This window comes from Lynx canadensis, chromosome F1 (assembly GCF_007474595.2).
Source record: "Lynx canadensis isolate LIC74 chromosome F1, mLynCan4.pri.v2, whole genome shotgun sequence".
NCBI lineage: Eukaryota > Metazoa > Chordata > Mammalia > Carnivora > Felidae > Lynx > Lynx canadensis.
The window spans coordinates 59,873,367-59,900,268 of record NC_044319.2 but is presented as its reverse complement, the minus strand read 5'-3'; the positions used below and the strand labels follow the sequence as shown (position 1 = coordinate 59,900,268).

At 42.0% G+C, this 26,902-nt stretch overlaps 2 protein-coding genes across 2 annotated transcripts in view; both read right to left on the bottom strand.

The window, feature by feature from the left end:
* The window catches only part of ALDH9A1 (aldehyde dehydrogenase 9 family member A1), a 38,675-nt gene extending 29,990 nt beyond the window's left edge, over nt 1–8,685 (bottom strand). Inside the window, exon 1 of the mRNA XM_030303470.2 lies at nt 8,681–8,685. The gene's annotated coding sequence lies outside the window, so the exon portion shown is untranslated. The remainder of the gene's footprint in view (nt 1–8,680) is intronic.
* Nucleotides 8,686–10,653: 1,968 nt separating this feature from the next.
* The window catches only part of TMCO1 (transmembrane and coiled-coil domains 1), a 39,446-nt gene continuing 23,197 nt past the window's right edge, over nt 10,654–26,902 (bottom strand). Inside the window, exon 7 of the mRNA XM_030303472.1 lies at nt 10,654–11,249. Coding sequence (XP_030159332.1) covers nt 11,151–11,249 — 99 coding nt within the window. The 3' untranslated portion in view covers nt 10,654–11,150. The remainder of the gene's footprint in view (nt 11,250–26,902) is intronic.

The following is a 26,902-nucleotide window of genomic DNA, read 5'->3' as shown; positions in this document are numbered from 1 at the left end:
GACTTTTTGGGAAAAGAAGGATGGGGCCATGCGTAGCTAAGGGCTTGTCAACCCGGCCTCCTGGTCCCCAGGTAGGAGAGTCAGGGAACCGGCAGCCTCTGCTCGAGAGGGGTGTGCGTCACCACGTGTTATCAGAGAAATGTATGCAATTATATTTATATTTCTGTCACGAAGACGCATTTAGTTAAAGTGGCATCCTATTATAAAACTGAGGATGTACTCGAGCGTCGGGAAAGAAGAGCCTTTGCCGGATGCACAAAAGGCTGCAGAGGACCCGGCGGAGACAATCGTGCAGCAGAAAGAGGGTGACAGAGAGAAGGCAGAGCTAGGCTGGATGGAGACATGTAAACAGGAAGAAAGACACCGAGGTGACCAGCAGGGTGAGGGGGACCCTCCTGGGTCCACTGCTCTCTTTCTCTCCTATTTTGTCATGTCAAGGGAGGAACAAACCTGTTTATAGTTTTCGGGTTTTCTTTTTTCATGGAAGGATATTGAAAGGCTTGAGGGGAGGTTCTAGAATTGGAAAATATACCTGCCGTGCATCTATGAGGCCTCTGTCTTATGCTCCACCGATCCGCTCAGTGTGTGTGGTCCATTCCCACGGCCTCCCTTGCCCTCTCAGTATGTGTGGTCCATTCCCACGGCCTCCCTTACCAGGGACAGAGGGCAGGTGGCTCCAAGAGCAAAGCAGTCCTTCACCTAACGAGCTCGCAGAGCGCGTTATCGTCACAAGGTGGCGCACGCACACAAGCAGGGGGTTGAGTGGCCCGGGCATAAAAGTTAGAAAAGTAGAAAAAGCAAACCCATATAACAAAGAAGGAATTCAAGAATGTGGTTAACGGATTCAAATAGCTGTTGCCTTTTTGAAATCTTGACCACCAAGCTGCTTTTATCCTGTGCCCCAAAACTTGAAGGCTGGGTGGATATTTGTCATGATAGAAATATCCCTGCGCCAGGTGGCAGCAACCAGCAAGACACAGAGAGGCTGACAGCCCAGCGAGGACCTGATTGCCCCGCACAGGCAGCCCATTTCTACCTTGAATGGCCTCTCCACATCAGCATCCATACTGCCTAATATTCGCAACCTAGGCACAGGCCATTTCTCCCTTTTTCCAGACTTGCAGAGCCCCGATTTTGCTCCAGTGTCTAGCTCACATAACTAGGGCTAATGATGAGTAGACTGAGCCAGCCAGGGTTGTCTTATCCCCCTTGGCATTGGTGGGTCTGGGGATGGGCATGTGACCCAGGTCCAGCCGGTGAGCACCGGAGAGCCATCTCCTAGGAAAAGATTTCCGACTCTTAAAAACATTCATTGCTGTTGGTTAAGCCATTCAGTTTGCGGTACTTTATTACAGGAGCTCTAGTAAACGACCACAGGGAGCCAGCGGAGAGTTTTGAGCAGAAGAGTTACACAATCTGGCCGACTTTTAAAGGAATCTCGCATTGTTGCCGTGTTACAAAGAGTGCAATCAAATGAACCAGTTAGGATGCAAATGTAATAACCTGGGGGGGAGGTGATGGTGGGGCAAGGTGGTAGTCCGGGGAGAGGAAATGAGAAAACGCAAAGCCAAGAGAATACGCTGATTTGATTGGATGTGGGGAGTGTGTGTAAGAACCAAGGGTGCCCGCATCCTGTAAAATTTTTTTAATGTTTATTTATTTTTGAGAGACAGAGAGACACAGCGTGAGCACGGGAGGGGCATTGAGAGAGGGAGACACAGAATCCGCAGCAGGCTCCAGGCTCCGAGCGGTCAGCGCAGAGCCCGACGCGGGGCTTGAACTCACGAACCGTGAGATCGTGACCTGAGCCGAAGTCAGAAGCTTAACAGACTGAGCCACCCGGGCGCCCCAGGGTGCCCACATCTTAATGTTCCTCATCTTCAGCTTGTGGAGCCTCTCTTTCTCCTATTTTTATTTTTTTTGTCGACATCTCTGTGTCTGTTTTTCCTTTAAATGATGATGTTCCCCAGAATTTGGTCTTCTTCCTCCACAATCTATAGATTCTCCTTATAGATCACACCCAAACCAATGACTTCAACGTTCACTGGCATTTTGATGACTCCCAGGTCCCTGATTCCATCTTTGATTTCCCTCCTGAGTGCCAGAAACCTAGATCCAGACACATTAGGCATTCCCACCTAGCTATCCCACAAGCTTCTGTTTCTCCCCAAATTGGACTCATTGTTTTCCCCTAGGTGTGCTGCTCTTCCTCCTATATTCCTTTCAGTGTACCTCGGACGTTCAGATGTGGCTTCAGCTTTAGGTGGTTAGACCTAAACAATTGAGTTAGGGCTCAAACAATGTTGTCAGGGTCCCCCTTTCCCCCCACCTCTGCTCTACTTCTGTATGTCTATTGGATTCATTCTCTGCTTCTCTACATTCATCAGAAATGATGGGGAATGGGTCAAGCGTGTACCCTTACAGCTCGCGATCCAAAAGAGCGAGAGGCCTTCTCTCTTCTTTGATCCACCCGTCAAATATCGGAGTAGTTCCTGATTGGTTTTGTTTGGCCCATATGCCCAGTCTGGAGCCCAATCACCGGGGCCAGGAGGATCGGGTACTCTACTCGGCTGGCCTTGGTTCCATGCCCATCTCCAAGGGACGCCGTTTCTGACATGGCACACTACATGGAGTAGGGGAGCTATGGCTCCCTACAGGAAACTTATCAGAAGAAGGAATACCGGGCAATGACCGCAGACATATACTCCAGTCACACTGCCAGATTCACAGCGATTCACAGTGATCACTTAGAATAATTAATTTTGGTAACTTGTCTGACAATTCGCTGGACATGTACTTCCCTCACCAGACTGGAACTCATGAAAGTGTGACTGTGTATTTTCAGTGACCCCAGTATCCCGTGCTTAGTAAATATTTGTAGGTGCTTAATAGGTGCTTAGTAAATATTTGATGAATGGTTGGCTTCCTAACCCGTTCAAAGGCTTGCCTTTTCTGATCTATGCCCACCCTGCCACCAGAGTGATCGTATAATGTAAATCTGCTTATGTTACTTCTCTGCTTGTAATCACAGGCTTCTTGGAGATTTCAAACTAAATCCCTTAGCTTACCATGAAGAGGCCTCATCGCTTGTCAATTCTCCACTTGCCCCTAATGCTCGTCTTTTCCTGCTTACTGTTCCTCGCCTGCTTACTGTCTTGTTCATTATTCTGTCTCCAGTGCTTTTCTTCCAATCTTTTCTCCGCCCACGCCAAGAAATCCTTCACAATTTGGCTCCTGTCACCTCTTTCAGAAACGTTTCTTGGATCTGTCGGCCAGCCTCCTCTAAGCTCCTAAAACATGTAATGTTCCTAATACTTACCATACTTTGCTGCCCTGTCTATATTCCAAGCTCCTTAAAGGCAAGGGTTTTTGACTAATTTTTTGCTGACCAGCACCCCAAATCCTCCCCCAAAACAACCAGTGGTTTCTTTATCTCTGAGTTGCTACCTCCATTGCAATATACAACACAATCATTAGTGTCGCTCATCCTTCTAGAGGATACTATGTATTATTAATCCCTGCACCCAGTATGGTGCTGTTGAGTTGCTCTGACTTGACTAAAATGTCAAATATGGAGTGGAATCACAAAAGAAAGTATTATATATACTTAAGGCACTTTTTAACTTGAAATATACAAATAAATACCCGTTTGTTTCTTTAACAATTTTTGTTTGTTTGGGGCGGGGGTGGGGGGTGGGGGAGAGACAGAGCACAAGCTGGGGAGGGGCAGAAAGAGAGGGAGACCCGGAATCCAAAGCAGGATCCAGGCTCCTAGCCATCAGCACAAGGGCTTGAACTAACAAACCGTGAGATCATGACCTGAGCCGAAGTAGGACGCTCAACCGACTGAGCCACCCAGGCACCCCATGTACCCATTTATTCCTGAGGTATGGCCATGGCCTTTTCCTTCAGTGTGAGTCTATTGTTTGGAATCCTATTGGGTTTTTTCTTTGGTTTCTTTGGTTGTTTTGGTTTTGTTTTGATCATGCCTGCCTCATTTATTTCAAAGAATCATTATCTTTCTTTTCCATGCAACCTTTTTTTTAGCAGTAATACAATAGAAGCAAACATTTGCAACTCAAAGTTCTTAACAATTGGAAGAATTTAAACAGAATTTGTAATGATGAAAATCCCAAGCTTTATGGTGGATGCTTTCCTCGGGTAGAATGTTCTTAAGTAGGCTCCACACCCAAAGCAGAGCTTGAACTCAGGACGCTGAGATCAAGATGCTCCACGGACTGAGCCACCCAGGCGCCCCGCCTAAGATCAAATGTTTTAAAACCAAAACGTATCATCTTTGATTTCCAGTTTTGGTTTCTTTAATGTGGAATACAAACTGAAACACTAAGAAAGGGTATAAAAGGACTGAATATTTGTAAAATTTTGTTGCTTTTTTCAATCTCAGTTATTTCACCCACAAATAAGTCAAAGCAATTATTTTGAACAACTTTTATCGAGTCATTCCAAACCATTGTTTTCCTAGATGCAATTGTTTTTGCATTCATATTTCACTAATTTGCATATTCTGTCAATTTATATGATCAAAATGAACAAAACAAATAACGTGCTACAATTTGCCCTCGGGAGCTGAGACGCATAAGCCTGGCTAAGGGCATTCGGTGTGCTGTGGGCATCAGTCAGCATGCTTTGGACGAGAGGACGCTGGATAAGGGAATTTTGAATGGAGTATTAACCCCATTTTCCCGAAGAGGCAACCAAGGCTTAGAAAGTTCAGACATTTGCCCATTTTTAATAAGCGATTCATACATGAAAACCTCAAACAGAGATACAGCAAAGGGAAACAACCGAACCATGTAAAGGTCAAAGAAAACTCACGAGGAAGTAATGCTTGAGCTGAGTCTAGAAGGTAATAGAAGTACGGAGAGAACATTCCAGGCAGAGAAAACAAAGGTAATAAAGTCCAAAACGATGGTGAAAAATAAGAATTTTCCAAATAAATCTGTTTGGAGCCCAGGGGCATCAGGTGGGGAGTGCTTGGAGACCCAGACTCCAGGGGCGGGGGGTGGGGGGGCGGGTTCCGTGGCAATTAGTTTAAGTTTACTTAGAGCCACTGGACCACTTTCCTTGGAGAAATTCAACTTCTCAATTTCACAATTAGATTTGTATTTTAGGAAGATTACTGCCAGATGATGGAGGATGGACGGGCCAGGGTAAAGGAGACTCCCTGGGAGGGGGGCCTGGGGGCCAGAGATAGGAACCTGCAGGAGTCAGTGCTGGCCACGTCCGCACATGGTGTTCTCTTCCCAAAACACCTCCTCGCTTTACCCAGCAAGTGCGGGCAAAAATAAGGGAGCAAAAATACGTGCTGCTGCTGTTTCTGCCATCCCCACCACTGGCTTAAATACAATTGTTTCTGGCAATATTCTCTACCTACCCACTTGCCATGCATGTGGTGGCTTATGAGTGGGGTTGCAGCCATAAAAGAAGAATGGTGATGGGGAGTTAGGTGCCCCCTCTCTACGGAGGTTAAATATGCTTTTTTGGGCGAGGCTAGAAACCTACTAAAACATTAGATGTCATTTTTATAATTATAAGGTAAAATGAAAAAGCATGCCCTAAAAGTTGAAAAGAAAATCAAATAAATGAATACAAATGTATATCCAGTTGGTGGCATAAACTATTGCACGTAATTTGAAATCTCAGTGGTCTATGAACCCAGAGTGGTATGTATCTTAAAGAATTCCACCCTTGCGAAATAAACCGTAAGAGACTCTTTACAATAGAGGATAAACTGAGGGTTGATGGAGGGAGGTGGGTGGGGGATGGGACAGACGAGTGAGCGGGGGCATTAAGGAGGGCACTTGTGATGAGCACTGGGTGTTGTATATAAGTGATGAATCATTAAGTTCTACCCCCGAAAACAATGTTACACTATATGTTAACCAACTAGAATTTAAATAAAAATTTGAAAAGGAAAAAAATAAAGAATTCCACCCTTACAAAAAAAAAAAAAAGCTTAAACTATTTCCAGAAATCATATTGATAGAAGTGATATTAGTACTGATATTCTGAAACTTTTGGCAGATATTATAGGATCATGCTAATGAATGACGTGATAGTCTATCATTTCTGGTACTCAAAACTGGAATTCTTAGGATGTGGATAAAAGAGACACAGATTAAAGAAATTAGGTAAAAACTATGAAGCCCTAAATTTAAGTAGGGGGGAGGGCATCGGTATAAATTCATGATGTATTTTATCTTAAAGTGACAACAACAAAACATATTACCCATCTTAGTCCACAAAAAAGGCCTAGAAACCTGGGCACCTGGGTGGCTCAGTCGGGCATCCGACTTCGGCTCAGGTCGTGATCTCGCAGTTCATGGGTTTGAGCCCCGGGTCGGGCTCTGTGCTGACAGCTCGGAGCCTGGAGCCTGCTTCGGATTCTGTGTCTCCCTCTCTCTCTGCTCTTCCCCTGCACACACTCTGTGTGTCTCTCTCAAAAATAAATATTTAAAAAATTTAAAAAAACAAAAAAAGCCTAGAAGCCGAGCAACCCAGTTTCAGTGCACAACCTTAGTGCTCTGATTACAGTCTCCAAATACCATTTCCCAGTAAAAAGAACCAGGCCTCTTTGGCGAAAGCGTTGCAGTCAAGTCAGGTAGGAAATGCAAAATGGCTCCGAGACATCTCGTCATATCACTTAGCAAGGAAGCCACCAATGACAACCAGAGTCATGCTAAATGGACCCAGGAGCCAACTTAGAAAGCCTCTTCGTTGGCTAGAAATGGTACGATCTCGGCATTCACAAGAAAAATAATTACAGGGGATTAAAGTGAATCAAATATGTTTAAGTCAATGAACTGCTAAGCACACACACACACGCACACACACACACACACACAGAAATTGTTCACCATAGGATACTAGTGAACAACTCATTATTTTGAAAATCAGTCAACTTTTATTCTGCCTTTCCTAAAAAAGTTTACTACTCTGTATGTAACTAACCCATAGATGGAGGGGAAGTTTCTATCTATAGAGGTATTTAATAATAAAATGAAGCGATACTAGAAATTAAAACATCACCATTGTCAATCCCTAATTAATCAATTACTGCATCGAAAGCTAACATCACAAAAAGAGACAACAAGCCGTATGTAAAACAGGCATGCAATCAGCAAAATCCAAACTGAGGGACTTCACAGGGTAAACAGCTTAGTTTCTTCTTCAACAAATAAACTGCAAGGGGGGGGGGCGGGGAAACAGTAGGGAACTACAACATGAGTAGACTCCAAACCCTACGGCATCAGCATCACCTTGGCACTTGTTCGAAGTGCAAATTCTCAAGCTCCACCTAGGACTTAGAGTCAGAAGCTCTGGGGTGGAGCCCAGCAGTCTGTTTTAATAAACCTTGAAGGCGGTTCTGATGCACTCTGGTTGGAAAACTGCTGCAACAGACTGGAAGAAATTTCCATTGTTTATCAACCAATTGCAACACGGTTATCTTATTTGGCCCTTGATTCCGAAAAGACTCAACATTTTTGCCATCTATAGACAACTTATGACACCAAGGAATTATGAATTTTTAGCTATGTAAAATGATACTGAGAGATTTTATACGTGTGTATGTGTGTGTGTATGCATACATGCTTAAAAGTCCTGAAATATTTATGGATAAAAGACAGGATGCCTAGAATTTGCTTCAAAATACCATAGGAGGCAGGCAGGGGTAGACATAAGATAGGCCACGAGTTAATTGTTGAAGTTGAGTAATGGGTATCTCAGAGTTCTTTACTTTTTAAGACTTTTATTTTTAAGATTTTTTCCATTCTAAAAAGTTTAAAAACTCAAAGGAAAAAGTAAATTAAAAGACTATAACTTAAGCAGAATTAATCCAAAAAAAGAAAGTAACGGCACCTTTACTTGTACTGAAGGGCAGTACTGAAATACACAAAATAATTAAGTACAAGTGTACTTAAAAAAAGCCCCACTACATCCTACAATGTGGCAAAATGATTTGATTTGGAGGTAAGGGAATTCTGGGTGCTCATCAACCCAATGATGCCATCATACGTCCCTGACCCTGCAGAGGATGACTTCTGCAGGAGAAGAGGACCACAGTCTGGTCAAGGGCATAGGAGTACCTACACACATTTGCTTTTCAGCTTCCAAAGTGACTTAAGATTTTGGAATGCTATCTGTTAACAAATTCAGATTTACCTGCAGTTTTTCAAAGTTTACTGCTTGAGCAGCCTTTTAGGAGTGCAACTTGAGTAGGCAAATGCAGGCATTAGAATGCTCAGTTTTTCCCTAAACTAGAATAGGGACAACTATCCTCTACACAGGCGAAGTAGCCAAATGATACATTTTGAGAGTTGTTCAGAGGCTTCTCTGGCTTGAAATGTCATCTCCAATATTCAGTGATGGCCTGGATCTAGTCATCCAGATGAGTAGTTTTGAAAGTTTTCAGGGCAAGTAATTAAAAGAAAAACACTGTAAGGTTGCATAGCCCTTAATATATCCTTGAATTTACACTCCTGTTACGTGGTAGCTTTATTTCATTTGTAATACATCTACTGAGCTCTTTTAGAAACAGGGTGAAGAGAAGTTACTCTCCTTCTTCCTTTTGACCCTTCTTATTCACCCTCTTTCACTGAAATACACTTTTTTATTTAAAATTTTTTTCTTAAATTTTATTTATTTTTGAGAGAGAGACAGAGCACAAGTGGGGGAGGGGCAGAGAGAGGGAGACACAGAATCCGAAGCAGGCTCCAGGCTCCGAGCTGTCAGCACAGAACCCGACACGGGGCTCGAACCCACGAACCGTGAGACCATGGCCTGAGCCGAAGTCAGTTGCTTAACCGACTGAACCACCCAGGCGCCCCTGAAATACACTTTTTGATTAGAAAGCCCTATTATCAAAACCTAAGGAGGTGGGTGGTAGGACGGACTACATACTCTCACTTTACAAAGGCATTGACAGAATTTTCTGTGTGGCTCCTTCTCCTCTTATGCTTTATTCTAGAGAGCCAGTCATTTTTGTCATCATTGTTATCATCATCGTCTTCATGATCGTTCTTTTAATTATCATTTTCCCAGAATAGTCCATGGCATTCTGGCCATTAAGAAATCATCGCCATTATCCTTATCAGTCAGTCCTTCTGAGCAGAGTAACCTAGAAATAAAGATTTCTGTTCCATTTCATCTGCTTGAGCTTCTTCTGTTTCCCACGTCAAGGAAACAAGAGTAAGAACGACAAAAAAATCCCCAACTTCGGCGCCCATAATCTCTAGCGGAAGAGAGAAGAGCTGAGGGGAGAGAATCAGCATAACCTGTGGGGAGGCACCGGAGAGCCTGGCTTAGCTTCAGACGGCCTTGGTTCAAATCCCAACTCTGCCACTCACTAGCTGAGTAATGTTGAGCAAGTGACTTAACCTCTCCTGCCTCGATTTCTCCATCTGTTAAATGAGGATAAGGGGGCACCTGGGTGGCTCGGTCAGTTGAGCATCCCATTCCTGATTTGGGCTCAGGTCGTGATCTCGCGGTTTGTGGGATCCGGTCCCGCGTTGGGCTCTGTACTGACAGCATGGAGCCTGCTTGGGATTCTCTTTTCCCTCTCTCTCTGCCCTTCCCCCTCTCTCAAAGAAATGTTTTAAAAAATGAGGGTAGGAACAGTGATTACCTTATGGGATCGTCTTGAAATAATTCTTAATTAGATAATCCATAAAACACTGAAGTTTATCCACATCTTTGATCAATTTCTGTGTTGACCGTTGTATCTTACATCCCACACCTTCCTCTTGGTGTTCTTTTCTGTCCTGGAAATGTATCCATATCTATATATTGTTAAATAAGCAAGTTCTACGCACAACGTGGGGCTCGAACTCACGACCGCAAGACCAAGGGTCATATGCTCCGCTGACTGAGCCAGCCGGATGCCCCCAAAATATATCCTTTAATAATTCAATTATCTTGGATTTTGTAGCTCTGACAATACTGCCTCCCAGTTTTGCTTCCAACTGTTAGTTTAGTTGCACATAAAATTCTGGGCTGATAAGTATTTTCCTCAGCTTTGAAGATATTGCCCCACTGTCTTCTGGGTTTTATGCTATTGTGAAGTTTGCTATGGGTTTAACAGTCGTTACTTTGCAAATAACCCGTCTTTTCTCACTGGTTGAGCATGTGCATCTAAGGAGACTACCGATAAGTGACCAGACTTCTCCCTCCACACAAGATTTCCGATTCCACGGACCGCGCAGGGGATGACCATGGTCCAAGCGCCCTCTCCTCCTTTACGAAGGAGCATGGCAGGAACTAAAGGCTGTTGTGACCAAAAGGAAGCTCTGTAAGATCGCCTACATGTAACCCTAACCCTGCCTCCAGGGGAGGACGAGGAGTGCCTTCCCAAGGATCCAGAAGGCCGTACAAGGGCATCAAGGGAACTGCCGAGGACCCTCGTTTTTATACTCTCATGAGCTACTTCTTTCCTTCTCCTCACGCTTTCCGCTTTCCACTTCCCGCAATAGGACAGTTGTGTGTTTTGAGCTTTTTAGGCACACAGAATCTGAAGCAGGCTCCAGGCTCTGATAAAGTAGTACATTTGAAAAGTTTTAGTTTAGCCCTTCCTGGCTAATGTTTACGTTCAGATTACTAAAAACATGACTCCAGGAATACGGTACAAAACAGATCTCTCCTTGTAGATGAAATAGCTAACATTTTGGCCTCTTTATTGATCTTAGGCCATATATTTGGTTTGGGAAAAAATGCACAACAAATAGTTCCAATGAAGAGTAATACAAACTAACTTCTCCTTCCAGATTGCTAAATGCTCCGGGGAGCCAACTTCCATGGTATATGGCACACAGCACAGACTTGAGAGTCGGTTCCACGGAAAGCATTGGTGTAAGCCAAAAAGAAAGATGCTATTTGTTTCTTATTACGTAGACATCACCTGAACTTATCTAATCAACAAACTTTTTTTTTTTTTAATTTATCTGTGACTGAAAGTACTATCATGTTTGGTGGGTGCCATTCTCTTTAGAATCATATCCAAAAAGTCTAGAAATAACTCAGAATCAGAAAGTGGCCCAAGTGCTAAGTCTGTCGATGGCTCTTGCTACAAAATAGTTGCAGTCTAATTTGAATGTTTAAAAAGAATGACAGGAATTATAGGGCTCTTCTTGATTTCAAGAGAACTTCCCAGAAGGAGGCGGAGGACCCAGAAATCCACCTGCCTGCTTGGTGGCAGCTCGTGAAGGGGCAAGGCCAAGAATCTTCTGGATGTTCTGTGAAGAAAACAGAATTAAAACTGGGTTTGAATATGAGATGTAGAGAAGAGTATTTTACATGGATCACGTATGAAGAGAGGCCACGTAAATTAAAAGTACCATTATGACCTAAAATAGGACAATTATTACTGTGTTATTTTTAAAAAGGCCTACGACATGATGGGAGTTCATACAACAATTAAAGTACTGCCATCTAATGGGACCTTGGTCTACAGCCAAAGAGTGGATTTTTTCAAGTGAAGAATCATTAAAAGAAGTAATCTCTCTTTCAACATGAACCATATAAAACACATTCATTAGCTGTTTCTTGTAGCAAGGCCTTTTCTTTGAATACGAATCATCAGCTGGAGTTAGTCATTACTGCACCGTCTAAAGCTGAAACCGAGATGTTAAATTTCAGTTTTATTAAAGTGATAAGGGCACTTAGGTTCCTGCAAAGCAATCTGAGTCCAGAGTCCTCCTAGATTTCCAGCACCTCCCTTCATCTTTTCCACGTGTTCCATTGCATCTAATTCAACGGCTTTTTAAAAAAAATTTTTTAATGTTTATTTATTGTTGAAATACAGAGAGATACAAGCGTGAGCAAGGGAAGGGCAGAGTGGGGGACACACAGAATCTGAAGCAGGCTCCAGGCTCTGAGCTGTCAGCACAGAGCCCGACACGGGGCTCGAACCCACGAACCGTGAGATCATGACCTGAGCCGAAGTCGGTCATCTAACCAACTGAGCCACCCAGGCGCCCCAAATTCAACAGTTTTTTTAATTCACCTTCATTAAACTAGTTCTCATAAAAATAACTATTTTTATACTCACATTTTATAAGGTACTATAACATTAAATTAAATTACATAAATACAGCGACAAGTAAAACCAGCATAAACTGTTTTGGGATAAATACAGGCTCTTGAAAAAGCAATGACTCACCTGGTAGAAGCAGACAGGCGTGGGCGTACTAGAGAGCAACCATGAGGGGGGAGTGTGATGTGGGGATTACATGCTATGCTTCAAAGAGGGAAGTGAGAGGGCTTATGAGTGTGGAGAGCTTCAGTAAAGGTCAGGTGTTAAGATTTCACACAGCATTTCTAAGACAGAAAAACCTTAAAGACCATCTACGTTTTCTTGCTTGGTCTCATTTTGTATTTGAGGAACTCCAATGAAAACTTAAAAAGGTACGATTGTTTGTCCAAAGTTACGAAGGTAAATGAAGAGCAGAGTTAGAATTAAAACTCATGTGTCTTGATTCTTAATCAGATGGATTCTCTTACACAGTACCTCCAGTACATCCTATACTAACAGTTCCCGTCTTCAGAAGAAGCGCCACCCCACAGGAAGGCAGGTTAGCATGTGTATATCCATTCACTCAATAGTTATCGAGCACCTACTGTCCATAAGCACCATGAGGATACCCATGAACCGTGAGATCATGACCTGAGCCAAAATCAAGAGTTGGACGCTTAATCGACGGAGCCACTCAGGCGTGCCTGATGCCCTTTAAATTACAGGTTAACTATAACTTACAGAAGATAACTGACAGGAAAATAGGAAATATTTTGAAGCGTAGACTGTTGACAGTCTCATTTATGAAATAAAAACATATAAATGACTATTGGACATAAGTCCACTGCTCTAGATGGGGAAGAGCTCAAACAGCAACAAGAATGTTAGAACGGAGGCACTTTAGTAGCCAAGGCTGAAGTTCATGGAAGCTCTATACTTTGTTCTCCTTGTGGCTCTTGTCACAGGCTTCCTTTGGGAACACTAAATTAGGTTTATCAATGTTACATTACTCAAGTATTTGTATTTTAATGTAAATGCTCTGTATTTACTGAATGCAATCTTCTCCTTTAGTGAAAATTTTTAAAAAAAATTTAATGTTTATTTATTTTTGAGAGAGAGAGAAAGAGAGAGCATGATCAAGGGAGGGGTAGAGAGAGAGGGGGATACAGAACCCGAAGCAGGCTCTAGGCTCTGAGCTGTCAGCACAGAGCCCGATGTGGGGCTCGAACCCACGAACCACGAGATCATGACCTGAGTTGAAGTCAGAAGCTTAACCCACTGAGCCACCCAGGCATCCCTCCTTTAGCGAACTTCTAAATAACCTGTTCAAATTCCTATAGTCTCACAAATGAGCCCAGGTCTTATCATGGTTTTTCTTAGATAAAAATTTCTCTGTCTCCTGACCCATGAAGTCTTTTCCTTGAAAACACATGTAGGAACTAAGTGATGGTCTTGCGACAAATGACCTAAGAAAAAGAGTAGAGGTCACCATTCTCTCCACCATAGTAATAACATCCAACACTCTTATGCACTTTAAAGTTTACAAATAGGGGGCGCCTGGGTGGCTCAGTTGGTTAAGCATCTGACTGTTGATTTCAGCTCAGGTCATGATCTCACTGCTCATGAGATCAAGCCCCATGTTGGGCTCGCAGAGCCTGCTTGGGATTCTCTCTCCCTATCTGCCTTCCCCTGCTCTCTATCAAAATAAACAAATAAACTTAAACATATACACACACACACACACACACACACACACACGCATTTGGAGGGCCTGGGTGGCTCAGTCGGTTAGGTGTGTGACTTCAGCTCAGGTCAGGATATCACAGTTCGTGAGTTCGAGCCCCGCATTGGGTTTTGTGCTGACAGCTCAGAGCCTGGAGCCTGCTTCGAATTCTGTGTCTCTGCCCTTTCCCTGCTCATGCTCTCTCTCTCTCTCTCTCTCTCTCTCTCTCTCTCTCTCTCTCAGAATAAACATTTAAAAAAATGTTTTTTTTAAAGTACATATACACCAAGAGAGTATACACCAAGAGTGAGCCCCGATGTAAATCACAGACTTTGGGTGATAATGAAGTGTTGCTGTAGGTTCACTGACTGGAACGAATGTACCAGTCTGGTGCTAGGGGGTGACAGTGGGGGAGACTGAACATATGTGGGGACAGGGACTATATGGGAAGTCCCTGCACCTTCCATTCAGTTTTGCTGTGAACCTAAAACTGCTCTAAAAAATAGTCTATAAAAAAATGCATGTAAAGACTATAAAAATATATGGACACATAACAATAGTTTATACCCCTTTCTCATTGCTTGTCTCCCAACTTTTTGAAACATTGCTAACAGGATAACCTAAAATAAAGACAAGTATTTCTGCAGCTCTGTCTCACAGTGCCAGGCATTGTTCTCATTCAATCCCCCAACCAGGCGGTGAGGTGGGCTTATTATCCTCACATGCAGATGAAGAATAATTCGACTGCCAGGCCATGACTCAGCAAATGCTTACTGAGTGCGACCCTGTGCAGCAGATAGTTTTCCCTATGTTATCTCCTTTATATCTTTCAACAACCTCATCCTGACTCGACCTGACTGCTTTCCTCTAATCTCCTTTTTTTCCCTTTCTTTCTTTCCTTTTTTTTTTTTTAAGTGGGGCTTGAACTCACGACCCCAAGATCAAGAGTCGGACGCTCTACTGACTGAGCAGCTGGGCGCCCCTTTCCTACATCTCTTAATTCGCCTATTTTTCGGGCCTTCTGAATTCGTAAGACTAGTTTAGAAATACTCACTTTGCTAAAAGACAAAAGTTTTAATATATTATGAAGATGATATAGAAGAACACAACACACGTGCAAAATATAATACGATTTGGTAAGCTTATAGAAAAATATAAAACGATTTTGAATTTCTGTCCAGTCCTGTGTCATAAATAGGGTAACAACTGAGGAGTGTATGTCAGAAGGGAAAAACAAAGGAAAAACGTTTTCCCATAATCATGCCTTTTATTGGCAGGAAACCCAGAAAAATACCATTACAGGATTTGCGTTCCTTCCTCTTTGTAAAGGATAAGAGCCGGTGATCAAGAAAAGGAAGTTGTTGGTTGCTAACTGGATATTTTGGGAAGACCCAGGTCACTAGCCATAAAGACATTCAGCTAAATGTTATTTCTTAGTCATTTAGCTAAAATAACTCAGCCATGGCAATCCTTAGTTTATTCTTTGTTAGTTTCTCTGGCATCAAGCAAACAGCCTTCACTTCCAATTGATGATAATTTCTCATCAAGTTCCCATAACATATTCTTTACTATATCCACAAAGCGGTGTGAAAATCCAATCACATCAAATGGCCCAACCCAGCAGCCCCACAGTTTTCACATTACATCTAAGTAAACTGTTTGGGGGGCACCTGGGTGGCTCAGTGGTTAAGGTGGCTTGGTCGGTTAAGTGGTTAAGTTAAGCATCTGACTCTTGATTTCAGCTCGGGTCACAATCTCATGGGTTTGTGAGTTCAAGCCCCCAATCAGACTCCATACTGTCATTGCAGAGCCTGCTTGGGATTCTCTCTCTCCACCCCTCCCTGTTGTCTCTTAAAATAAATAAATATGCTTCAATAAGCTGTTTGGGAGAAAGGATGTAAAGATGAAATATTTACTGAAGAAAATGACAGTACGCTGGGGTACCTGAGATGCACTGTTGGGTCAGCAGTCAGAAGACCTGAGTTCCAGTACTGGCAACCCAGGCAAAAAACAACAGGCAGTGTCTTCTCACCTTTCCAGATCTCAGCTGCCCTCCCCCCTTGAAAGAAGCGGGATGGCCAGATCAATCATTTTCAACCCTTTAATCCTTTCTTTAAACAAAATCTCATGGAAGAAACCCACTACAGAAAACAGATAAAATACTGAAGGGACCTGAAGCCTCCTGCTGGAACTTTCAAGCTTCTTCACCAAGCACCTTCAAGGAGCCCAAGTCCCCTGTCGCTCTAGCATTCTAGAACGTGACTATGTTGTAACAAATTATAATGCAGATTTGCACACGTCTTGCAAAGTGGAAATCGAAATTCTGAAAGAAACATGAGCACATCAAATCTGCACTATAGTGATGTCACTTCCTTTGTAATACTGAATGAATATTTTCTGTCCTAAGTTGTCTAAAGGCCTTGCTGGTGATAAAGGTCTTTTTTTTTTTTTGAGGGGGTGGAGGTACGTCAGACAATCAAGTGACAATCCTAATCTCTCTCTCTTATAACCATCCTTCCAATGAACACTTTCCTAGATCTCTTGTTTAGCCCTTTATTTGAGGAGCAGTCAAGGAGAATGCTCTGAATTTTAGTTTAGTGCCGGAAGACAAGATGTATGTTTGTATGTTACAGATGTATAAACGGATGTATGTATGTATGTATTTTTAATCTTATAATGGATAGGAGGATGCAGCTGGCACTGGGTGGGGTATCTAAGACTCAGAATTAAACTGAAGCCTTACTCATTTTTAAAACCAAAAGACAGGGATTAGTGCAACCATAGCAGCTAATGATAATAGTGAGAGGATCCTGGAAAACAGCTAACAGAGGAGTTCAAAACTACACTGAAACTCTGCCCACATCTCTTAAACTATGCGTGCACTAGACAGCCTTCAAGCAGCCCAGATGAGACTAACATAGCAGAGATCTCAGGTACAGCCGACCACAGAGGAGAATTCAGAGTGTGAATGCCAAGTTAATTGCCTGCTTAACTAAAAGACTCACCACTCTTTCAAAGAATCATAGAATCCAGAGTCTATACAATCTATCAGAACAATGTCTAAGATACAATCCAAAATAATTAAATATACCAACAAACGAGAAACTTAGCCCATACTTAAGAGAGCAGGCGACAGAGTCCAACCTTCAGATTATCCAAATGTTGAAATTAGTAGATAAGGTTTTTATTTTAAAGTAACTAAATAACTATGCCTACAAGCATAAAATATGCTCATAATAATAAATGAACAAATGGGAAATCTCAGCAGGGAAAAAGGATCACAAAAAAAGAACCAAATGGATATTGTGGAACTAAAAAAATATTGTATCAAAATTTAAAAACCATTGTATGGGGGGGCACCTGGGGTGGCTTAGTCAGTTAAGCATCCGACTCTCGGTTTCGGCTCAGGTTATGTCTCACAGTTTTGTGGGTTCGAGCCCTGCATCGGGCTCTGTGCTGGCAGTGCACAGCCTGCTTGGGATTCGCCCTCTCACCCTCTCTGTCTACCCCTTCCCCGCTCATGCTGTCTCTCTATCAAAATAAATTTAAAAATTAAAAAAAAAAATTAAAAATCATTGTATGGATTTAAGGTTAATTCAGATTAGGGATGACAGAGGATCAGTAAACTTGAAGACAAATGAAGAGAAATTATCCTGCTTAAAGAACAGAGAGGAAAAGATTTTTAAAAATTGAACAGAGCCTCAGTGTCCTCTTAGACAATACTGAAAAAACAGACAAACATATAAGACACTGGAATCACAGAAGAAGAGGGAAGGAATGGGCAGGAAAAACAACTGTAGCACGATCAAGAAAAAAAGAATTAATACCGTAGGCACATCCAATCAAACTGCTGAAAAACCAAACATAAAAAAAAAAAAAATCTAAAAGCAGCCAGAGAAAAATGACACATTACCTACAGGGAAAAAAAGACAGGAAGGACTTTTCGTCAGAAACAATGGAGGCCAGAAGACAGGGGAAGGGCATTTTAAAAAGCTGAAAGGATTAAAGCAAACAAAACCCCTAGTCAACCCAGAATTCCATATCCAGTGAAAATATCCTTCAAGAATATAGATAAAAGTATTTTCAGATAAACGAAGATTAAGAGAATTTGTTGCCAGGAGACTTGCACTGTAAACACGATAAAACAAAACAAAACAAAACAAAACAAAAGACAAACCCCAGAAAAACAAAGGAATCACTCGATGCTGTACTGTGAGGTACAGGTAGTAAGCAGGGGCACGCTTCTTCTCCTGTTACATCCCACCAACAATTCTGCACTCGCTTGTATTCACTTGTACAGTCTTGTATTCACTGTACACGTTCAAGCCTCCGTGCTGTTCCTCACACTACTTCCGATGCCAAGAACGCTCTGTTAAGACTGGAAAGCCCCTACTCGTCCTTCAAGATACAACAAAATGGCCCCTCTGTATAAACTCTTACTTTCATCCCTTAGCCATGTGGCTTCCATAGCACGGTCTTCCCTCCGATACCATTTTGCACGTGAACACACAGACAAAGGGCATCAATCATACTCTATTACTTCTGGATCTATCTCTCCACAGAGAGTATGAGTTTCACAGGGTAGAGACCACTGCTTTTTACCCTGTATTCTCAGCATCAAAGAATTCCTGGCATAGCATAAAGACTTGAGTCAATCTTCAGCAAGACAGGCGATATTCTAAATAAAGCCTTGAACTCCTGCACTGAAACAATTCGCAGAGATCAGAGTAAGATAATGCCTGAATAATCTGTTCTTCTCACGTACTAGCTAAGCTATCATTTTCTAAACCTCATGCATTCTCTGATTTTAAGTTAAGTGCTAAAAATGAAAATACCCTGCTTATAGATGAGCTATACTGACATTAATGAATTGAGCTCCAAGTCCTGAAGTGACATATGTTAATGATGTGGTACAGGACATGGCAGGCATCTGGTCTTCTCATTTTGATGACTTTAAGATATACTGACAAGACATAATTAGAACCTGTTTTTATACATTCACAAGGCATATCAAAATTCTTTGCCCCAGGAAAGCCAAGGGTGAAAAAAAATAAAATATGCTTATTTTTATCTCTCTCCTGAGCACACAGCTGTTCAAAGAGACGGTGACAAATTCTCACCGATACTTTTCCAGATAATAGTCGCACATACATAAAGTAATATATTAAGATATGGGTGACAAAAGAAAAAAGATAAAACTCTTTCTTCCATTCTTCCTCAGAACAACTAATCCTTTTTGCTTTCAAAGAAAGGGAATTCTATTCATAGGTTTTATAGTCACATAAATTCATAAGAATCGACCACTTTCCCCTTAGCTGTTTACCAGGTAAATCTGCTTGAGTTTTTATTGATTTAGAGCACTTTTTTAATAGAGGAGATCACTATTTATGTAATCTATTACTGACTCATACTAACAAGAAAATTTAAAAAGCAATTAAGGAAATTTCCTCCTATTCTTGAATTCCATCACCACGCTGGAGTAACTTAACACCTCCGATGGGAGCTGGCAGACCTACCATTTCCGCTGCTACAAACTCACACAAAGGAAACAGCTGCGGTGTGAAGGTCAAGGCAGCTAAGCACTAATCACTAAACGTTAAGGAATGTTAAAAAGGGGGTTAAGATAAAATGAGAAAAATTAATTAGATTTATTTTCAGTTAATGACATACCACCCTGTTTCAATCTTTAAAAAGCAACTTTGTCCTATCTGGGCCGCGAAACAAATACTAAGTTTAAAAAATACCCCAAAGGAAAAAAAAATACCCCAAAGGAGGGGGTACTTATTTTTTTTTTAAATGTCACCCTAAGAACTGCTAACACTGTATATTATTGTCTTGTGATCATCATAACATGGTGAGATGGCACACTCGCCCCCATTTCCCCTTTGTGGAAAGACTCAGAGAGGTTCTAGGACTTTCCCGAGGACACTCGGCTAGTTAAGTGTCAGCAAGACTCAAAACCTGGTGCCTTACTTCCAAACCCTGTATCTCCTCAACCTTATGTTGTCTTCCTCCTCTCTCCCCATCATTTCAAAGTTTCTCAAGTAGGAATGTGTCTTAAAATCTATTACATTATCAGTATAGTATTACTTCCACTTTTCCTTGAAAGCTCTTAAGTCAATGGTGAATCATTTAATTAACTAATAACATCCTACTATGGGAAAAAATAAGTAATGGATGAAAACCAGATTCACAAATATTTATGTGAACTAGCAATACATCATAAAATTGTGTTAGTTTAGGTTCAAAGTTCATTGTTCAATCTGCTTCTACTCTGAATGACTAGTATAATGGTATTAATTTTAGGGGCACCTGGGTGGCTCAGTTGGTCAAGCGGCCGACTTCAGCTCAGGTCATGATCCCATGGTTTGTGAGTTCGAGCCCCATGTCAGGTTCTCTGCTGTCAGCGCAGAGCCTGCTTCGGATCCTCTGTCTCCCTCTTTCTGTGCCCCCCCCCCAACCACCCTGCTCACTCTCTCTCTCTCTCTCTCTGAGATAAACATTGATAAAAAAGAAAAAAATAATTTTAAATGTACTTTTACACCTCCATATTTGATAATGATTTTTTTTAAGTGAAGCTATAGTTGGAAAAATTAACCTTTTAATTTCAAAAGAAACAGAAGTTCCATGACAGCAAGGACCATAATTATACGTCAATTTTGTTTCAAAGTGTATACTAAGCACCCAGCATGGACCCTGATACATATCCATGCTCCATTTTGTTGAATGAATAAATGAACAAACAGAATCTACCAAGGAATTGTTACTAATGTGATAATAATCTCTTAAGGATGGGGGGAAAATGACTGAAGCAGATAGGCACCTGTGATTCAGCCTTATATTATATTATACCTCCATTATAAAAAGGAGTGCACACTGTCATGAAGGGAACAGAGCTGGTTGTTTGAATTATACCATCACTCACATTTAGTAAAGTGGATTCTGGTTAACACTGTAGAGATGTTATTAGCTGACAAATGTAAATGTAGTCATAATCTTTCACAACTAAAAGACTTTAAAAACATAAATGCAGGAAAACCCATGGTAAATGTATCTAATCACTTCAGCAATTAAACTGTTGACACTTTAAAGGCACTAATAACAGAAATGTTTCTCATCCTCCTAGATGCTATATTCGAGTTTACTATTGTAAGAAGACTTCCCTGTTAAAACCAGCAAGGCCATAAGTGCTGCTGGAGGAAACCTGCATAAAACACACATTGTCTTTACATGTTCAGCATAAAATTGACCTTGAGTGAACGAAGTTGTGGTTTCACTCACTGAAACAAAAACATGAAAAATTACTTGAATCTGTTAATGAATGGTCTCAAGTTGGTAGTGAATTGAAGCCTTAAGATTACCAGCACTGGGTAAAATGACACAGTAGCTGTGAACACCAGCTGGCGATTCCACAAAAAAGTTAAACGTCAAATTGCCTTATGACCCAGCGATTCTACTTCTGGGATTATAGCCCAAAAGACGGAAAAAGAGAAACTCAAACAGACATCGACACACCGTGTTCACAGCAGTGTTACAACAGCAAAACGGTGGGAGCAGCCCAACTGACAGGTGAGCGGACACACAAAACGTGGTTCACACATACAACGAAATATTACTTGGCCTTAGAAAAGGAAGTGCCGACCCATGCTCCAGTGTGGATACACTTGAGAACATGCTAGTCACAAAAGAACCGCCATCATAGGAGTCTACTTACACGAGATCAAACCCACAAACACGAGTAGTCACATTCAGAGGGAGAGAGAAGGCAGAAGGGTGGGTGCCAGGGATCGGGGGTAATGGAGATGCTTGCAGAGCAACGTAAATGTGCTTCACGTCACAGAACTGCACAGCTGAAAATAGCTAAATAGTGAACTCTGTGTTACGTCTATTTTAACACGATCAGTAAGAAAGATTAACAGCACTGGAATTACTGAACATAGGAAACCAGAGAGTAGTGTCTGGACCTCAGAGAGGACTGGCTTGAGAATCCTGCAAGACTCCACTGCTGCCACAGGCAGTCGCCCTGACAAGTGGAAAGCCCTGACACTCAGTAGGCATGACAGAGACGTCTGGCCTACTCCTCCACATTCTTCTCCTCTAGGGGTTCAGATCACGCTGCTTAGCCGGCCCCAGGACACTAGCACATTTCAGAAGACCTCTTATCTAAACAAGGTGTGAAGGAAGGAGGAGCGTCTCCACTCACACACTTGTCACTGGGACTGAACCGACTTTCCAATTTCAAAGACGGATTTCGAGAGCTCTAGAGAAAACACTACTAGGCTGCTGGCCGGGACTTATATTCAAGTCCAATCGTTCACCTCACTGCATTCTTTTGGCTCTCTGGCTTCTCAGTCTTGGAAAAAAAAGAAGTAGGCAAACTGTGATCTCAAATGAATCCATGCTTTTGCGTTCTCCTTCTTCAAAATCACATAATAGCTGGCCGAGTAGAAGAGCGCAAAGAAAGAAGAAGGTAACTATGAACTCCAGATGGGCTGGCTCATCATTTAAATGCAAAACTTGAAACCAAAAAAGTACCAACAGAAAAGGAGGATGAATTTCCTGGTAACTTTACAGTGGAAAAGAACTTTCTAACCATAACTCAAAATCCAAAAGCCACAAAAGACAGACAAATCTGATCTAAAAGGAAAAACTAAAATCCAGCGAGCAAATAAAATTTTGTGTGGCAAAAACCACTATAAGTAAAACCGGAACACAAACAACAAGTTGGAAAAGTTATGTGCAACATAGAGCACACAGAGAGGGCGAATGTCCCAAAGTTAAGAGCTAAAATTCAGAAAAAGACCAACAAGCTGTCAGAGAAATAGGCGAAAGGCATACACGGTCTCTCGCCACCACGGAAAGGAAAGAATATATGAACAGCCTTAGACAAACAGAGATGCTCAATCCAAAATGCAAGTTAAAACTACGGGGAAGCAATTCTTATCCATCAGACTGATAAAAACTCAAAAGCAATTTCTGCTGGTGAGGCTGGCAGAAACGCATTTTCCTACCTTGCTCTTGGGAGTGAAAAATGGTGTAACCCCAACTTGCCAAATTTACAAGTTTATATTTCTGTGTAGCACCTACTGTTTGTTTAACATATACTTTTCAGATGGATACTATGTAGCATACATAGGTACTTTAAGATATATGCAGACAATTGAGAACTTACTACCTTGGAACAGTTGGAAAGGAAAGAAGAAAATAGATAAAAATAACAAATAGACCAAACAAAAACTCCTATAAGGCAGAATATAAGCAATCATCATGGAAGCTTGAATCATTCTATATTAGTTTCCCCATCACGTACTCCACTTCACATCCCCAAACAGGCAAGCAAAAAAACCCAATTCATTACATTCTCTTAAAACTACTTTATGCCACGGGTATATGTGAAATCAAGTGGCCTACTTCCGTGCCTAAGAATGGCCTCACTGGGGAAATGACAGTACGTCTATAAGTTGAATTTCTGAAAGCCTCCTATTTTATGGCTGCTCATTTCATAGGCATCTGTATATAGTCTATTATCAGGTAACCTAAGATCCTATAAAGTAAACAAAACAACAAAACAAAACATAGAAATAGCAAGCTAACAAACATTGTAATTAAAGAAAAAAGAGGCATATACTCCATAATAACACTTCAAATGCTAAGGTATGTTAGACTCGATGTAAGTTCCCAATCCTCCAGTATATACGCTAATAATCAGTGAGGAACAGGTACAGAAACCATTTGCAGCCAGTGAAGTAAAAATTATAAAAGCAGGTCATTTGGGTGATTTTTCTAAGATTTTGAATATATTAGAATACCTTGTATAAAATTGGGTAATTAAATTATTTGCCCAAGATGACCAGCAGTCAGGACGCAACAACAAGTTAGAACTCACCATTCGTCTTGGGGAAGATAACCGTATACCAAAAGAAATAAATCTTTCAAATACAACACTGTTATGTTAGCTATGCAATACTATAGCTCTTGTATACTTTTCTCTTATTAGTATCAGTGCACAGAACTGGGCAAGTAAAAAAAAAAATGAGTATGTATCCTCCCTGGCTCAAAACACATTGATTATTTGTGTGTCTGTGTGTGTGTGTGTCTGTGTGTGTGTGTGTGTGTGTGTGTTTCACTGCCCCTTTCCTCCATTTCTCTGTACTCAATAAACAATTATTTTATTAAGCTGTACCTGTCTAGGATCTACTATTCTATTTTAACTTTGTAGCACATGTTGTGCACTATAGTCCTCAGGAGTTAAGGTATATCGTGTTGGTCCACTGCCTGTTTTTATAAACAAAGGCTTACTGGAACGCAGTCATGTTCGTCTACACATTGTCTATGGCGCTTTCAGAGTCTAATGGCAGAGTTGAGCAGCTGCAAGTCTCTGCCTGAACCTTCAGGGATTAGCAGACTGTCGCTGGCCCCTTGCCGGTTTTTGTAAACAAAGTTTTGTTGGAACACAGCCACTCTCATTCATTTACATACTGTCTATGATTGTTTTCCTACTATAATGGCAGAGCTGAGCAGTTATGACAGAGTATATTAAACACAAAAATATTTACTATCCAGACCTTAACAGAAAAAAACTGCTGACCACCATGGTAAATGAGCACTGCATTCCTGATAAAATTAACTGCTAAACAAACACCTCACCAGACTTTCTGAAATATCTGAAAGGAGTTTAAATACCAGCTTGAGGTGAACATCCTCAACCATCATTTTTTTTAAATGTTTTATTTATTTTTGAGAGAGAGAGAGAGAGCAAGCGTGAGCAGGGGAGGGGCAGAGAGGGAGACACAGAATCCGAAGCAGGCTCCAGGCTCTGAACTGTCAGCGCAGAGCCCGACGCGGGGCTTGACCTCACGAACCATGAGATCATGACCTGAGTGGCAGTCAGACTGACTGCCACCCGGATGCCCCATCATTCTTAACATTTATTTCAGTTTTAAAACTCTATAGTTTCTGGGGCGCCTGGGTGGCGCAGTCGGTTAAGCGTCCGACTTCAGCCAGGTCACGATCTCGCGGTCCGGGAGTTCGAGCCCCGCGTCAGGCTCTGGGCTGATAGCTCAGAGCCTGGAGCCTGTTTCCGATTCTGTGTCTCCCTCTCTCTCTGCCCATCCCCCGTTCATGCTCTGTCTCTCTCTGTCCCAAAAATAAATAAACGTTGAAAAAAAAAAATTAAAAAAAAAAAAACAAAAAAAACAAAAAAAAAACTCTATAGTTTCAGATGGTGATTCTGGGGAGCAATGGCCAGGTAGCAGTGCAAATGTCCCATCTAAAATGTTGTCAGGGTGCTTGGGTGGCTCAGTTGGTTAAGTGTCCAACTTTGGCTCCGGTCATGATCTCACAGCTCGTGAGTTCGAGCCCCACATCAGGCTCTGCACTGACAGCTCAGAGCCTGGAGCCTGCTTTGGATTCTGTGTCCTCCCCAACCCCACCCCCACCCCCATTCCTCCCCTGCTTGAGCGCGCTCTCTCTCTCTCTCTCTCAAAAATAAACATTTAAAAACTTTTTTTTTAAGTGACTATTTTGAGTTGTCACACATAAAGCATTAACATCTGAATGTAATTAAAGCAGAACTGCTCTTTGTTGCTTAAAGTGGAATGTATACATCATTGTGTTTTATTACTATTTGGACACAGCTCCAATTTAAAAGTTTCAGATTTAGGGGCGCCTGGGTGGCGCAGTCGGTTAAGCGTCCGACTTCAGCCAGGTCAGCCAGGTCACGATCTCGCGGTCCAAGAGTTCGAGCCCCGCGTCAGGCTCTGGGCTGATGGCTCAGAGCCTGGAGCCTGTTTCCGATTCTGTGTCTCCCTCTCTCTCTGCCCCTCCCCCGTTCATGCTCTGTCTCTCTCTGTCCCAAAAATAAATAAACGTTGAAAAAAAAAAAATTTAAAAGTTTCAGATTTAAATAATCACATTTAAGAACAGTATTCTGGAACGCAATGGACCTCTGCTAAACCAACAAAAGAGATCTGTGTTGTCACTGGCTTGGCTTTCACCTTTGGTTAAGCCAAACAAAACGCTTCACTGAAGAGACATTTTCGAGACACGTAGCCTACACCCCACCGCAGCCACACAAGTGTACAACTTTTGCCAGACATGCCCACTCAGTTGCCCCATAAACATCTCAAACCGCTCATCTTCTAACCAACCTGCTCTTCTTTGCTCAATTCCCACCCTCTTTGTGAGACCAGTCTACATTTGGTCACCAAAACCATACCTGGGGCTCACCTGAGTTTCTCCTTTCTCCCTCTCTCAGTTCTGCTGCTTTCCCTCCACGTAAGTCCCAACCTGCCCCTCCCTTCCATCCCTCTCATCACTGTAGTAGTTCAGAATATGATGATGTTTTGCTAGACAATTCAGATAGGCTTCTGACTTTCCTTCACCTCATCAGGGCCTTCTCAAATCTATCCTTCAGGAAGTAGTAAATGTCAGAAATGATGCCAGGATGACTTGAGACCCGGTTGCATTTAATCTGCAAAAGGACGAGGGGGGAGGCAGCCAGAGAGAGCGAAGAGCGTTCACAAAAAGCAAATGTGGGTGAGCGGGACACGGAAATTGTCAGGCAAGTGAGAATGGCTGGAGGGTTGGATGAGAGAGGAGGTGGGGAAAGCATTAAGCAGTAAGACCACGAAGACCTTTGTAAGCTTCAAACTATTATTCCATTTCCTACTTATTCTCACATGCCAGGTCAACCAAAAAATCTGCTGCCACTGACAGTATTCAGAAGAATTCTCATGCGCCAATCTCCCCACTGAAATGCCTGCTGAATGGTAGTATTTCAAAAACTGAAACATAGGGACCCCGGGTGGCTCAGCTCGTTAAGCATCTGACTCTTGCTTTTGGCTCAGGTCATGATCTCGTGGTTGTAAGAGGGAGCCCGGTATGGGGCTGTCCACTGACAGTGTGGAGCCTGCTTGGTTCTCTCTCTCCCTCTCTCTCTGCCCCTCCCCTGCTTGCTCTCTCCTTCTCAAAATGAGTAAATAAATAAATATTTTATTTATTTATAAACCGAATATATAAACTGAAATATAAAATGTTTGAGCCAGGGACTCTTCTCACTTTAAAAAAAAATTTTTTTTAAGTATATTTATTTATTTTGAGAGAGAAAGAGAGAAAGTGAGCAGGAGAGGGGCAGAGAGAGAGAGGGAGAG